We start from the raw sequence: 16,988 nt of genomic DNA on the forward strand, positions 1-16,988 counted from the left end.
AAGTTGTAGCTCTGTGGTAGAGCGCTTGCCTAACATAAGGCACTGGGTTTGATCCTCAGCACCACATAAAAATAAACAAATAAAATAAATGTATTGTATCCATCCACAACAAAAAACAAAAGCTGGGCACAGTGGTTTATGCCTGTAATCCTAGAGACTTGGCAGGCTATGGCAAGAGCATCATCAAATTTGAGGCCAGCCTGGGTAACTTTAACAAGGCCGGAAACAACTTAGTGAGAACTTATTTGAAAATAAAAAAGGCTAGGAATGATATGGCTCAATGATAAATTGCTTCTGCATTCAATTCCCAGTACCAAACCAAACCAGGAAGATCTCAAATCAAAACCCGAACTATAAACTTAAAGAGCTAGGTAAAGAAGACCAAACTAAACCTAAAGTTAGTAGAATGAAGGAAACAATAAGATTAGAGATAAGCAAAATACGAATACAAAAACAAAAGTCAAAGATTAACAAAATTGATAAACCTTTAGCTAGATGGACTAAAACGAAAAGAAAAGTCTTTCAAATTTCTGAAATCAGATATGAAAGTAGAGACATCACTTCTGATTCTATGAAAAATGAACCAACTTATTTAACTATAAAGATATTGAATCAATAATCAAAACTCTACTGACAAAATTAAATCCTAGATCTAAGGGCTTCACTGGTGAAAATTCTACCAAACATTTACGTAGTCAATACTAATACTTCTCAAACTTTTTAAAAAAATTGAAGAAAAAGGAACATTTTCTAATTCATTCTATGAAGCCAGCATTACCCTGATATTGAAGACAAAGACACTTTAAGAAAAGGAAACTGCAGACCATGTAATATTCCTTATCAACACTCAAAAATGTTGATATACAAAAATCCTCAACAAAAAACTAGCAAACTGATTTAAGTACCATATTAAAAGGATTATGGCCAAGTGGGATTTATTCTTGGAATATAAGAATGGTTTAACATACAAAAATCAATTAATGTACACACATTAATAGAATAAAGGGGAAAAAAAATATGATTTCAATTTCTGCAGAAAAAGTTTTATAAAAATTTAACACCTCTCCATGAGTCCTATCTCCAAGCTAGAAAAAAACTATGTATGTTGTTTATTTATTTATTTCTGCAGTGCTATGGATAGAACCCAGGGTCAGTCTGACTGCATGCTAAGCAGTTATACTTTCACTGACCTATATTCCTAGCCTGGTGAAAGAACTTTTGGCAGTGATGCCAAGTAGATTCAATGGGAAAAGGACAGTCTTTTAAACAAATGGTACTAGGAAAACTGGGTATCCACATGCAAGAGAATTAATTTTAACCTACTTCACTTCATATCACAAATATAAAAATTGACTCAAAATATATCAAAAACCTAAATATAAGACCTAAAATAATAAAACTCTTAGAAGAAAAATGGCAAATGTTTCACAACACTGAATTTGGCAATGATTTCTTGTATATGAAAGACAAGCAAGGCATAGTAGCATATGCCTGTAATCCCAGGGACCCGGAAGCTGAAGCACAAGGATCCAAAGTTTGAAGCCAGCCTCAGAATAAGAACTATAAAAGACTGGGGATATAGCTCAGTGGTAGAGATTCCCTGGGTTCAATCCCCAGCTTAAAAACAAATTTTTAAGAAATGATTATTTAAAAATAAAAATACACATATACATGGTACAGAGTCAGTGGGCCCAATTTAGTCTGCCAGTTTGTGACCCATATGCATCAAGAATTTTTAAATGATTGAAGCTGCTAAATCTAAGTCTGAATTCACCAGGCTGTTGCTACTACATAGTGTTCCAAGGATACTTTCGAGAGATCCAATTTATTCACTCCTGTTACACTGACGTCATGACTACACCTCAGTAACACAATCAAATATTTGTGACAATTAGATTAAAATATAGGTCCTTATGCAACTTAAATTTAGTTTGCTAAAGCTGTCTTAATTTTGGCTTCATTATATCATGATATATTAAGTTTTCTAACGTAAGAGGTTGGTTAAAACATGATCCCTCAACCTCATTGTAATTAAAAATATACAAATAAAGATACTAGTTCATTCATCAAGATACAAAAATAAAAAAAAATTCTAATTTCTCAATCTCCCTAATAATCAAAGAAACACATTAGGATGGCCTGTTTTATATCCGACACAATCATAAAAAAATTAAAAACATTCAAACATTCTGTGTTGGTGAGAAAATCAACACTGCTTACACTGGCCAAACTTTAAAATTCACATTAAGCAACTCCATCTCTATAAATCTCTTAGTGTGAATTAGATCATTACACCACTGTTCTTTCCTAGAGGTGAAAACTGAGACCTAAGAGGGTTGACCACCTTACCAGGTTATGTAACTTACTTAGTGCCAGAGCTTAGACCTAGGCCCATTTCACCTCACTTCACTAGAATGACAGTTTTTCCTATATTTGGTCCTTAAATGTTTCTTATTAATAAAAGTTTATTTATTTACACTTAAAGGTTTATAATAAAGTATGTGTAGGTAGTTCCTCAAAAGGTTTTGTCACTGTGGTATAAAAATCGATGACTGAATGCACTAAATTTATGAGTTACAATTAGTTTGAATTGTTTATTGGAGGATATTCCTCCAATTTTCTTGATTGTGAGGATAATCTCAAGATACCCCCCGTTTCTTATTCTAGGGAAGAAAACTATCAAAACCATTAGGAATGAGCTCCTAAAAGACAGGAGAAAACATTCCCATTCCAAAGATCCTTATGTTTTAGGAAGTTACAATAAAAGATTTGGAGGGCTGATTATCAGCCCTCCATAACAACACAGTGTAGTAGCAGCATGACCCAGAACATACCATCAGGAAACTGGTCAGCATCATCATCAAACATGGCTTCCTTGAGGGCAGACTTGTTGAAGGGACTGATGCTATCTGAATAGTTATAGGGATTATAGTCTCGAGAGCGTGGAGAGGAGTGAACTGGCATCGAGTGGAGCAACGAAGCTTTATTATCAAGAGTTGTTTGGCTTGAGTCAGTAGCATCACCTCCTGCTCTTGGGTCTGACATCCCGGGACCACCACACATCTATTGACAGGAAGGGGAAGGCACAGTAAATTGACTTAATTTAAAATATCTCTATAACATTATAAAAAGAGGTTTTCCTACTGTTTAAAAGGCTATTTAAGAAAGTAATAATAATCAGCTGAAAGAAATGAATGACAATCAATATAATTTAAAACTTATATTAGAAATGACAAAGCTTAAGATGTAAAGAAGCCACAACTGTGAGGGCAAATAAGAAACTATGAAAGAATGCTGCCTCCAATGATTGTTACAGTTCCTTTGCCAATGATTCAACCAAATAATACGTACAATGTCATTAGTAATAGCTTCTCTATCCTAGCTAAAAATGTCAAAGGACTTCATCACAATACAGAACTAGCTGCCAAATGCTATTGTCAAGGTAGTAAATTATGCAATGAAAAGTATGTCAACAAAGCATAAGAAAAACATACTTTAAAAAGGCCTCCTTTAAAGAAAATTCTTTTTAAAGAAGGACTTAAAAGTCCTATTTAACTTTTGGAAGGATGCCAATAGAGTTGGGCTACATAATCACACTTGCCAAAATATCAATAATAATAATGATACAGATACTAGTATCAAAATCCTTATTGCCATAAGTATCATCATCACTACCATCTACTGAACAACTATGTACAAAGCCATTTTCCAGACATTTTACAAACATTCTTCACATATTTAGTGTGTAGCTACTATGCGCCAGGCATTGTTCCTGACATTGGAACTAGATTAGTGAATCAAAGATAAAATGATGTTTACACTCATGGAGTTACATTCCAGTGGAGTCAGAAACAATAAAACAAAAAACAAACAAACAAAAAAACACTTAATGAGTAAAGTATATAGTATGGTAAAAGGTGATTAGTGATTGAAAAAAAAGAACAGAAGTGTGGTATTAAAGGATCATGAGTGCTGAGGTGGAAGAACAGGGTTGCAGATTAACTAGAAGTGAATAGGGTCCACTGAGAAGCCATTAGAGTGAAGCCTGGAAAAATGTGAAGGAATTAGCCAGGCGACTATCTGAAAGAGTGTTTCAGGCAGAGAGAATAGTCAATGTAAGAACCCTGAGGCAGGAACATGCCCAATAAGTTCAAGGAATAGCAAGGAGACCTGTGTAGCAGGAATTGAGTGAACAAAGAGAAAAGTAGCAGGAGATGAGATAATAGCAAGAGGAGCTTATTATATAAGACTGTGGCTTTTACTTTGTGACAGGAACCTTCTATTGAGTTGTGAAAAGAGGAGTAAAAAGAGTACAGAAGGTCCAAGAGGAATCAAAGAGGCCAATTAGATGCCTATTTTAATAACCTAGTAGAGAGAACTGATGATGATAGCTTGAACCAGATAGGCAGTGGTAAGAAGTGGGTATATTCTAAGGTAGAGCCACCAAGTTTCCTGACTCGGTATGGAAGATGAGAAAAGGGAGGATTTAAAGACAACTCTTTGTCTCGGGTTTTTGCTGAGCAGCTAGTGTTATCATCAACTAAGATAGGGAATAGCAGTTTCAGGGAGAAAATCAGGACTTGAAATGGGTAGTTAAAAGTTTGAATGTGAATTGAAATGCATTCTGCTGTCATGTACAACTAAGTAGAATAAAAACATATTTTTTTTTTTAAAAAAGCAAAACATTCAATTCAACTAAGAAAAATGTTTAAAAAAAAAAAAAGAAAGTACGAATGTGGACCTCAGGAGAGAGATCTTGACTCAAAAGAGCCACATGTTTCACATTTGCAACAACTTTTAAGGTACATAGCAATATTTCTATTTAACTAGGGAAGACCCCGAGGCTTAGAAATAATCCTTTCATTACCCAATAACTGCTGGAATCTGGGATTTGAACTCACTTTTATCACATCAACTACCTGAATTCTCCACCTTATACCACGAGAAAACAAGATGAGCCTGAGTGTCAAATCAACCATCTCTTTTACTGACCTGTTGTTGCACAACATGTAACTTTTAGGATAGGGAGTCTTGAATCTGAATGCTAAATTGGCTTTTTGCAGCCAGTTTATTTGGCCTCGTACAAGCTACCTCTTTGCTATAGACACAGGAGAAAAACAACAGTGGGAAAGGAATCAGGAAAGCAGACAAGAGCCCTCGACAGAGATGTGCCAAAATACTATAATGTTCTGCAACTTTGTAAACATTGAGAAACAATGAATTCCATAGGAAATGGCAAGATGGCTGTTTTAAAAAGAAAAGTTGAAGCCGTCAGAGTAAAGTCTAAGAAGCAGCAAAGTAAAAAATAATTACCCTGCTGGGTATGGAGGTGAACACCTGTAATCCCAGCAGCTTTGGAGGCTGGGGGAGGAGGATGGCGAGTTCAAAGCCAACCTCAGCAACTTGGTGAGGCTCTAAGCAACTTAGCAAGACCCTGTATTTAATAAAATACAGGGTGTGGCCCAGTGGTAAAGCACACTGGTACCAATAAAATGAAACAAAATAAATTAAAATAAATAAATAAACCCCTCGGGCTGGGGTTCTGGCTCAGTTTTAGAGCATTTGCCTAGCATATTCGAGGCCCTGGCTTCGATCCTAAGCATCACATAAAAATAAATAAGTAAAATAAACATATTGTGTCCACTTACCCAAATAAATAAATAAATAAATAAATAAATAAATCCCCAAAATGGGACAGGCGATCAATTAAATAATATTCACATATGTTAAGAAAGATAGGTCACAGGGCTGGGGTTGTGGCTTGGCTGTAGAGCACTTGCCTAGCACGTGCAAGGCTCTGAGTTCGATCCTCAGCACCACATAAAAATAAATAAATAAAATAAGGGTATTGTGTCCAACTACAACTAAAAAATAAATATTAAAAAAAAAGATAGGTCATAACAGTCTTAATGGGAGCCATATAACCTGATGGAGCAAATCATTATTAATTACTATAGTTAACATGAGAAAAAATAATTTTAAATTCCTTATTTTATTTTATAAGACTCATGTGCTATGGCCCATGTTCCACTCCCTCTTTCATTCATAATTCTACAACTACACTGGATTTCTTCAAAGGCTTCAAGTTTGCTCCTGTCACTGCACATGTTAATTCTATCATGGAATTCTCCTCTACATTTTCTGTGGCTTTATTTAAATTAAATGCAAATGTAATCTCCTGAAAGATGCCTTCCTTGACCCACACTAAAACAAATTCATTTTCTTCCAAGGACATTTTAAACTAAAACTCCATAATAATCAACTCTTCACCAATATCTAAAACGAACCGCGAATGATGGCACACTCCTGTAATCCCAGTGGCTTGGAAGGCTGAGGCAGGAAAATCACAAGTTCCAAGTCAGCCTCAGCAACTTAGCAAGACCCTGTTCAAAATAAAAAGTTAAAAAAGGGCTGGGGATGTGGCTCAGTGATTAAGTGCCCTTGGTAATCTCTGATACCAATGAATGAATAAACAAACAAACAAACAAATGAACTGGGGGGGGGCAGCTACTTGTCTTGTAACTCTAATGCATAAAAAAGTGCCTGACAAACGGTAGACACTCAGCAAATAACTGAAGAGGAACAGATCCCTAGAAAATTGTGTGAAATGCTACAAAGCAAAGTAAAAAAAAAAAAAAAAAGCAGACAAAAACAAAATCTAAATGGAAACTAAATAGTCTGTAAAATAAGAATATTTAGATACTCACTGAATCGCCATCATCCTTTTTAGAATCCCTTTTCAATGGCTCATTCATGTCTTCTTGACTACGGAAGCTGAAATTTTGGATTGCTTCAGTGACACCTCTAAGAGAGCTATAAATATCTTCAGAGTTCATATTTTCTGTGTCATAATCAAATGCACTATGAAAAAGATAACACTAATTTTTATTTCTCTATAGTTTTACAATACAAACACATATGAGGAGATTATGTAGAATAAAGACAGAATTAGAGAATGCATAGCCCCCAAACATCATTAACAAAATAAAATGTGGCAGCTATAAATGGTTAAAGTACATATCCTACTGTTCCTCACCAAGGACTGCTTACAATGACTCTGGATTGTACAGCTTTTAACAACTAGTTTGTCTACCTTCAAAAATGTTCTGTTTAATATTGGCCAAATTATATTGTGTTCATGTTATGAATATGAAACAACAACAAAAAATCCCATCACTATGTAAAACTATAATGCACCAATAAAAAAATGTGGAAAGAGAAAAAGAATGTTCTGGGCTGGGGGTATGGCTCAGTGGTAGAGTGCTGGCCTAGCATGCACGAGGCGCTGAGTTCGATCCTCAGCACCACACAAATGTACAATAAAGATATTGTATCCACATAAAACTAAAAAATAAATATTAAAAAAAGAATGTTCTAATTAACCTGGGATCAGTAAACTATGGATGGCTTGCAAGCTAAGACTATTTTTTACGTTTTAAATGGCTGGAAAAAAAAATCAAAAGAATGTCTTATGACACATGAAAAGTATATAAAATTTAAATTTCAGTGTACATAAGTAAGATTTTGTTGGAACACAGCCATACTTACTTATTTAGGTATTGTCTATGATTGTTTTTGTACTGTAATAGCTGAGTTAAATTGTGGCCACCAAGATTACATGTCTTAAAAAGCCTAAAATATTTACCCCTTGTCCTTTATAAAAACTCTTCAAATTCTCACAATTGACTCATGAGAATGGTACTATATTTGAAAAGAAAATAAGTGTTTTTATATAAGTTTATAAGAAGTTAGAGAACTTTAAACACTGAACATAAATGTTAATGACACTAATTCTACAATCAAAACCCAAAATTCAACTGAGGCTTGAATTTAGCTATAAATTGTCTCATATGTATGTATAATATGGAAGAAATGAGCTAGTTAATGTTTGTGATATATTTTTCTTTCTTAGATGCTGATATTATATCCTACAATTTTAATAAATAAGCTGATAAAGCAAGTTATGTATATATGGCTAACAACAAAACTGAGCTAATAATTATAAGCATGAACTACTGTGAAAATCCTTTTTTGAAAAGTCAGGAAAAGGGAAAAAATAATAGTGTACTAATGAATTCATATTTTAATCTGAAATACTGACCATTTTTGAGCTGCACAGTGTGTGAAAATTACACATCTTTTAAAAATATTTTTTCCTTTTTAGTTGTAGATGGACACAATACCTTTATTTATTTTTATGTGGTGGTAAGGATCAACCCAGTGTGTCACACATGCTAGGCAAGTGCTCTACCACTGAGCTACAACCCTAGTCCTCCAAATTATAATCTTATATTCTATATTAAGGATTAATCTCTCAATCACATGTTCTTTATCAGAAGTATATATAATGTCATCATAAGGTCTTTATATATTTAATATTCTTCTTTTTATGCTTTGTCTACAAGTTTAAATCTCCTGCCTCCTACTTTTTTAGAGGTGGTTGGTCAATATTAGATCTAAATATCTATTATTTTAATTGACCTCATCATTTATATTGAGTGACAGGATGTAAAGCAAAGATACAATTTGCTGGGTTTACATATTATCTCTGATAAATACAACTATGTGATTTAACAAGACAAAAGCTCTATTAGTAGATTTTCTTTTCCTTTCAAAAACTTCTATATCTGGGCTGGGATTGTAGCTCAGTGGTAGAGTGCGAGCCTAGCATGTGGGAGACCCTGGGTTTGATCCTCAGCACCACATTAAAAAATAAATAAATAAAATAAAGGTACGGTATACAACTAAAAACAACAAAAAAACCCCAAAACTTCTATATTCAATACATTATCTTTGTTGTTGTTGTTGGTACTGGAGAATTGAACCCAGAGGCACTCAACCACTGAGCCATATCCCCAGCCCTATTTTTATTTACAGGCAGGGTCTCACTGAGTTGCTCAGAGCCTCACCATTGCTGAAGCTGGCTTTGAACTTTCTGCCTCAGCCTCCCAAGTTACTGGGATTACAGGTGTTATTTTTATTTTGAGACAGGGTCTTGATAATTTGTTCAGAACCTTGCTTAGGTACTGAGGCGGTTTTGAACTCCCAAGTTGCTGGGATTATAGGCATGAGTCACCATACCTGGCAAAACATTCTCTTTTAAAGGCTAGTTTTCGAATAAACTTAAAATTGCCTTTTTTCCCCTTCTTTTCATTTTTGGCAATATTGGGAATTGAACCTACGGGGGTGCTCTACCATTAAGCTACATTTCTAGCCCTTTATATTTTGGGACAGGGTCTTGCTAAGTTGCTGAGGCTGACCTTGACCTTGTGATCCACCTGCCTCAGCCTCCTGTGTATTGGGGATTATAGGCATGCATCATCACACCTGGCCCTGTTTATACTATTTTAAGACCTTTCAAATCAAGATGGGGATATAGCTCAGTTGGTAGACTGCATGCCTTGCATGCACAAGGCCCTGGGTATGCTCCCCAGCACCTCCCCCCCCCAAAAAAGAAAGCCCTTTTATTAATACTTTACTAAGATCGAGAATTTGCAAATACAAAATATGATGAAAAGTTATCCTTTTATTACCTTGGCGATAAAGTATTTTGTGATGTATTGGTAGGAGAAGTAAGAGGACTGGACCAGTTGGCTGGTGATCTTGGAGTTGGTCTTGTCAAAGGACTCCCCATGGAACTCTGATGAAGGGAGTCAAATAAATATTAACATACAATAGGTAAGTAAAAGGCTCTTAAGGAAAAAATACAATTGTGAGATAGGAACACATGAAATAGCCACAGTTATTGGTCAATATTTTAAATATTCATTTACTTATATCTGGTTTCTGGGAGGAAAGTTTTTCTCCTCACTCAGAAATCTAACTCTTTAGTGTTTTTATCTTTTCTCCTTACTTGCTTCCTTGTCTCAAATATTATCAACATCCTTTCCCTCAAGAATTCAACAGGATCCTAAACTAAAAATTTTAAATGGGCATTCTATTCTGAGATAATTATCCACTTCCAACAATTACTAATGATAAAATTTTATTCTCTTAGTTTGCTTTACAAATGATTTTCATAAAGACGCCAATGGAGTAAAATGTGGCCATGTTATTAATCTGTATCTCTTACAATATAGTGAGATAATCCCTCTAATTCACACATAAAAATTATTCTCAGATTATTTTTCAACCTCAGACTTTGCCTTAAGCCTCCCATCAAGTGCATCTACATTTTTTATATGTTATCAAAAACTCCCTAAAATTTTAGTCCAGTTTTTCAGGTTACTAAATAAAATTTATTTATATATAGATTTATATCTTATTGCAATGTTTCATTTACTCCCACCTTACTTCCTCAAAATAAAATCCAAGCACAGGTGAGCTGACAAGCCTATGATTTTTATGTACTATCCTCTCCAACCTTATTTGTTAACCCTGTAATAAGTCATCTCTGCTAATAGTGAAATTAAGGATTGGTTCATCAGAAGAACATGTCCTAATGTTCTAATGGCTTCCAAAGCTGGTGCCTTCATACATATTCTGCTCACATTTGGCTTTCATTATTCGTAATTAGCCAGTATTCACCAGTGCCCTAATGTATACAAATTATAATATAAACACGGCAAGCCTAAGGCCTCTGTTGTTTCCAAGACAATATATAGTTTTACTCAGGAAACTCTGGCAAGTACAGAAATCATATATGAGGCTCAAGTTTATTTCATGTAAAGGAAAATAATTACTGTTAAACCAACCATCAGATTATACAGTAGCCAAGAGAGTAAGCAAGAAATACCTGGGTTCCATTGCCGGTGTTTCGAAGGTGATTATGAAGAAGTTTGGTAGCACCATCTTGAAAAGTTTTTGGTAAAGCTCCTAGTAACATTGTAAACTCTGGGGTATTGAGTTCAAATAAAGAAATCAGCACTGATTGTGCTGCCTTAAAAAAAAAAAAGCACAGTAAATTCAATAAATGCATTTTGGTTATGCAAAGATGACTGTCTTCTTTAACATTTCTATTAAACATCGGGAGGTTTAACTATTTTTCCCAGGGCAAAGAAAAATGTTCTTATTTCAATTATTATTATTTTTTTTTTGGAAGGAGGGGTTGGTTAGAGCATTTGTCTAGCATATTCAAGGTTCTGGGTTTGATCCAGTACTGAACAATAAAAAACAAAACACACTTCTTTTATGGGAAAGATAGAAACATTCGACTACTGAGCTACATCCTTAGCCCTAGGAAGGGATTAAAAAAATATATGACCTACCATTTATTTTTTGAAATTAAAAGAGAATACAAAAAGTTTAACAAATAGAACAGAAGCAAAAGATAACCAGACCCTTTCTTCCTAGGCCTGCAATCCTACATACTCAAGAGGCTAAGGCAGAAGGATTGCAAGTTCAAGTAGTTTAGTGAAGCATTGTCTTAAAATAAAAAAGGAATGGGGGTGGTATTCAGTGGTAAAACACCCTTGGGTTCAATTCCCATTACAAAAGAAGAAAAAAAAAAGTTAACCAGATACTTTCTGTCAACATGTTACTACTTCAGTTTTCCTAATAAATGATTATAAGGAGCAAAAAATTTCAAATTCTACTTTCTCAATATATGTAAATCTTGAATAAATCAACAGTATCTAGACTCTCAAATAGCTAATCTAACAAATCTACAATCTGAAGAAGCTAAACTATAGCTAATATTTTGTGGAAATGGGAACAATAACAACAAAAAAGCCTACTCAGATTTGTAAGAAATCTTACACATTTCTTCTCCTATAGTAATCAATTGAGTTATTAAAAGACAAATACTGAAATTCATATTTATAGAAACTTAAGTTCTGGAACTGTTCTGACCTAATTCTATAAAAACCTAAGTGTTTCTATGTTTATAGCATCTGAATATACAACAGTAGGGGAATGGCTAAATTATGTTATATTGAAATCATGAAATATTACACAATAGTTATAGAAGACAATGTAGGTCTATTTATGCAGAAATGAAGATTGGTCTGTTATATACTGCTGAAGGAGAAATACATAAAACAACAGTGATAACACAAGTTCATTTTATTAAAAACAACAAAGCATGTATCGTATGGGAGTATGCTTCAACACAGTAGTTAATTTTGTCTTAACAAATTCATTATTAAACATACTTCACTCCATCTATAGTTTATTTTGGTTTAGAGATTAACGTTTCATCATCTCTTATAGATAGCTTGATGGTTCCCAAATCATTTACTGAAGAGTACATCCTTTCTACATGATTTTAAGTGGACCAATATTCTACATAAATCTGTGTTTCTTGGACCATTCTTGATGACCCGTTGATCTATTTCTGTTCTAACATCACATAATTTAAATTGCTACAGCTTTAGTGTATTTTGATCAAGACGTTTATTTCTGTTACTTTTAATTTTTTTTGTCATATGTTTTACTAGATACATTTTACATTTAAAATAAATTTTCAGGTCTTTAGCCAGATGTGGTGGCACACATCTGTAATTCCAGTGACACAGGAGGCTGACGCAGAAGGATCACAAGTTTGAGGACAGCCTCAGCAACTTAGCAAGACCTTGTCTCAAAAAAAATAAAAAGGTCTAGGGATATATATAGCTTAGTGGCAAAGAGTCCCTGGAATCAATTCCCAGTAACAACAGAAAGAAAAAAAAATTCAGGTCTTTAAATCAAAGTAATATACACATAAGAATTTACAGAAACCAATGTTATAGAGAAGGTTTTGTATTTCTCAATTTCTCTTTGCAATGCTTGTTTTAACTGTTGGGCATTCATAGGTTTACATACTAATTTCTTATTAGCTTGAGATATACTCTAACATAAGTTCTCACATAGGATATTATTGTTCAATATCCTATGTGAGAACTTATGCTCTTTTTAATACTAGTCCACCCTTTCCATTCTTTTCCCCTTTATATAAAACAGCACAAAACTCTCTTAATTAAAATCGTGCCAATGGTTTCCTCTTCTCTGTGTGTGTGGTACTGGGGATTGAACCCAGGGCCTCACACATGTAGACTAGCACTTTACCAGCTGAGTCACATCCCCAACTCCTAAGATGAGCCAATGGTTTCTATAAGTCGTTTTCTCTTGGTCAACCAAGCTAGAGGTTTGGAAATTTTGTTGATTTCTCCAAAGAACCAACTTTTGGTTTCACTGATTCTCTAATATTTTCCTATCTTCATTTTGATTAACTTTTTTTAAATCTTCTATTGGCTTCAGATTTGCTCTGCACCTTTTTCTAGTGCCTTAAGATAGTGCATTGGGTTACTAATTTGAGATCTTTCTTCTTTTGGTATAAACATCAACAGCTATAGTTTTCTCTAAGCACTGCTTTAGATGCATCCCATGTTTTGTTAGGTCATGTCTTTATTTCATTATCTCAATGCATTTTCTAATTTCCCTTTTAATTTCTTCTCCGAATTAATGGTTATTTAAGAGTAAGTTGTTCAATATCATTAATTTGAGAGTTTTCCAAGTTTCTTTCTATTATTGATTTTTAATTTTTTTCCACTGTGGTCAGAGAACACACTTTGTGTTATTTCTATTGTTTCAAACTATTGAGGTTTGTTTCATGACCCAGCATGCAGAATTTTACACATATATTTGAAAAAAATGCACTCTCTGTTCTTAGCAGGTGCAGTGTTTATCATTGTTAATGAAGGTCACAAAATTTATATTCTGGATACTCCTCTGCAACAGTGAAGAAAAAGATTCACAAAGAATGATTCACAAGGAAGACATGTACAGAAGGCTTAGGGGAGATTATGTCCAAACTGGTGAAGAGAAGAGGTCTAAGAAGGAGTTCTCCAGAAAACAAATAACCTCTTTTGGAGTAAAAAAAAATATTAGCTATAATTATGTGACAGAGATGGTGAAAATATTAACAAGTATTTCAAAAACATTTTAAAAAGCTCAGGCAAATGAAAACAAGGCAAATTATTAACTCCAAGACAAAGTTTCTATAAGAAAGGAGACAGCAGCAAACCACTTGGCACAAGTGTATGTGCATATCCAAATGTAAATCTTTTCTACTGACTACCAACAATTCAGTCATAAAGTAGTTTGAAGATTATGGGGAAGGATATAGGAAAGTTATGTGGGAAAGATAGAGGAAAGCTAAATCCTAACAAAGATAGATCAGTATGTCTATATTTATCAATAGATCAATAAATAATGCCTAAAATGGATAAACCAAGAAACAGTATCTGTTCTTGTTTGGAATACATAGGTAAATGCAAGGAGAATAATTTGGAATATTTTGTGCTTGAGGCTGGGAGGATTGTAGCAAGGACAGCTATTTTTGATTCCAATTTTGAAAATTATGCTCAATTAACTGGACCATATTTAAGATAATTTAAAAGAATTATTATTTTTAAAAAAAGTCCTTCATAATTCATTCTTCATAATTCATTCTTCCTTCACTGGCAATCCAAAACTACTGACTTGCTTTTCCAACTGATCTTTTTCTTGTTTGTGGTGGTAGGTATTGAACCCAGGGCCTTACATATGCTAGTCAAGGGTCTAACACTGAGCTACAACCCCAACTCTCCAATTGATATTCTAAACCTTATGTGAAAACACACCTTCCGAACATCAGAACTTTTGGGTTCTGTTGTCCAAGTGATGACCCTAGACACTGCCAGGCGAGTTTCACTGGAATTTATAAAATCTCCTGGATCCATTTGTTTGGCCAGAGTTTCTATGTATTTAAGGATGGCAACCTTTACCTGCAGAGATAAGCAGAATGAGAAAGGACGATAAGATGGTCATTGTGAGGCACTAGAGTAAGCTTCAGAAATAATTACATGACTATTTTTGACAAGAAGAAAACAAACAATATAAACAATAAGAGAGATAATATAACCACCTACCTACTTCAGGTCCAAGTATATGATAAGGTGATGATTTTTGTTTTCATACATATTAAAGCTTTTAGGTCTCAGGTATTTTATTCCCCAAGTATGAAAAATGCAGCAAACTTTCTTAACAAGATAATAAACTTTGTCTTGTATCTACCGTTGCAGTTGCAGCTGATTCTTAGCTAGCCTCAGAGGAAGTGAGTCTTATCAACTCGGTCATTTCATTTTGGGGGGAAATTAACCAAAGTATTTGAAAATTAGGAATGGTAAATCCAGTCTATCAAAGTTGCAATAATGGTGGGCAATATAGTTGTTATTGCTTTTTTTTCTTTTTTTGGAGAGGATGGTATCAAACAGGATAAAACTGACAAAATGAGATCAGGTTCATCAACTGTTATAACTGCATTAAATGAAGAGTCTCAAAAATATTAAACAAGTATCACTGGAGAAAAGATAATATTCATTTGTAAAAAGAAGTTAACATATAGGTGTAAAAAGTCTCATTCTTGATATGTGGGTGCATGAAACATAGACATGTAGTGGGATGAAGACTATGCTAAGGTGATAAAAAGGGTTGAGAATCACTGTTTTTAAAGTCATGTATTCCAACATTCTAGGATTTCCTTTTGTTTTAAAATATTTATTTTTTAGTTGTAGTTGGACACAATACCTTTATTTCACTTATTTATTTTTATGTGGTACTGAGGATCAAACCCAGGGTCTTGCAGGTGCGAGGCGAGAACTCTACCGATGAGCCACAACTCTAGCCCCTAGGATTTCTTAATGGTTTTCTCAGACTTTACCTGTTTATACTTAATTTTTTTTAAAAAACTAATTTATTCTTTTTGTATATGTGGTGCTAGGTATTGAACCCAAGACCTTATGCATGTCAGGCAAGTACTCTACCAGTGAGCTACAACCCCAGCCCAATTTATTCTTTCAACTGACAAACAACAATTGGATATATTTAGGGTATATGATATGATATTTTGAAGTAAGTATACATTGTAGAATGGTTAAATTGAGCTAATAACATTTGCATTACTCCACATACTCATTTTTTGTGGGTAGAACACTTAAAATCTATTCTCAATTACTTTTAAAATGTTTTTATTGTATATATTTAAGGTATACAAGATGATGCTTTGATACACATATACATAGTGAAATGATTTCTACAGTCAAGCAATGAACAAATCCCTCATCTTTTACAGGGTTACTCATTTGGTGTACATGTGGCAAGAACACCTGAAATCAACTCTTTCAGCAAAAATCTCTTTAATTATAGTCCTCATATTGTAAATTAGGTATCTAAACTTATTCATCCTACATTATGCACAACTTGATATTCTTTCATCTGTATCTTCCCATATCCCCTCACTCTGTTAGTGTTTTCCAGCTGTGTACAATGTTATTTATCACTACATTATACCAGTGGCCTCTTTAGAAATAGCATGTGATATAGTAGTGTATAATCCTTGGATTCAGCAGATGCTAAACACACAGTAAAGGCTGATTTACTGACTCAGGAAAAGTAAAGTTTAAATGCACGATAAAAACAACTTGAGCCAGGCACCAGTAATCCCAGCTGCTCAGGAGGCTGAGGAAGAGGATTGCAAGTTCAGGGCCACCCTGGCAATGTAGTGAGACACAGTCTCTAAAACAAAAATAAGCCGTGCCCACCTGTAATCCCAGTGACTTGGGAGACTGAGGCAGGAGGATCACAAGTTCAAGGCCAGCCTCAGCAATTCAGCAAGACCCTGTCTCAAAATAAAAAGTAAAAGAACTGGGGATGTAGCTCAGTGGTAAAGTGCCCCTGGGTTCAATCCCCAGTACCAAATAAATAAATAAATAAATAAATAAATAAAAGAAATAAAAAATCCCAAACCCTAGCAAGTTGAGATACTGCCCAGGTTAATGTAATTAGTCTCTCTATGTTCTTTCTTCCCTTATGGATTTAAATGTCATTTTTATCACTCAGGCCAAGTATCTATGGGAAATCTCTCTGGGTAGTGTTATGCCAAATTAACAGATAGGAAGGAAAATTTGAAATAAAGTTCTGCCTCTTTTATATTTTCCCCTTCCTGCTTCTAGTACCAAAAAAAGGGGGATATCAAATTATGTTCTCCTTTCATAAGAAATAAATATTCAGATTTATAATTTTACACAGCT

General features: G+C 34.2%; 1 protein-coding gene across 11 annotated transcripts in view; it reads right to left on the reverse strand.

Moving 5' to 3' along the window:
* The window catches only part of Clasp2 (cytoplasmic linker associated protein 2), a 204,091-nt gene that overhangs the window by 24,520 nt on the left and 162,583 nt on the right, over positions 1–16,988 (reverse strand). For all 11 annotated transcript variants that reach the window (XM_077796260.1, XM_077796258.1, XM_026406650.2 and 8 more), the window contains 5 exons: positions 14,541–14,684; positions 10,736–10,879; positions 9,534–9,640; positions 6,708–6,861; positions 2,835–3,063 (listed from right to left, as the gene is read on the reverse strand). In XM_077796260.1, the coding sequence (XP_077652386.1) occupies positions 2,835–3,063; positions 6,708–6,861; positions 9,534–9,640; positions 10,736–10,879; positions 14,541–14,684 (778 nt within the window). The remainder of the gene's footprint in view (positions 1–2,834; positions 3,064–6,707; positions 6,862–9,533; positions 9,641–10,735; positions 10,880–14,540; positions 14,685–16,988) is intronic.

This window comes from Urocitellus parryii, chromosome 3, assembly GCF_045843805.1.
Source record: "Urocitellus parryii isolate mUroPar1 chromosome 3, mUroPar1.hap1, whole genome shotgun sequence".
NCBI lineage: Eukaryota > Metazoa > Chordata > Mammalia > Rodentia > Sciuridae > Urocitellus > Urocitellus parryii.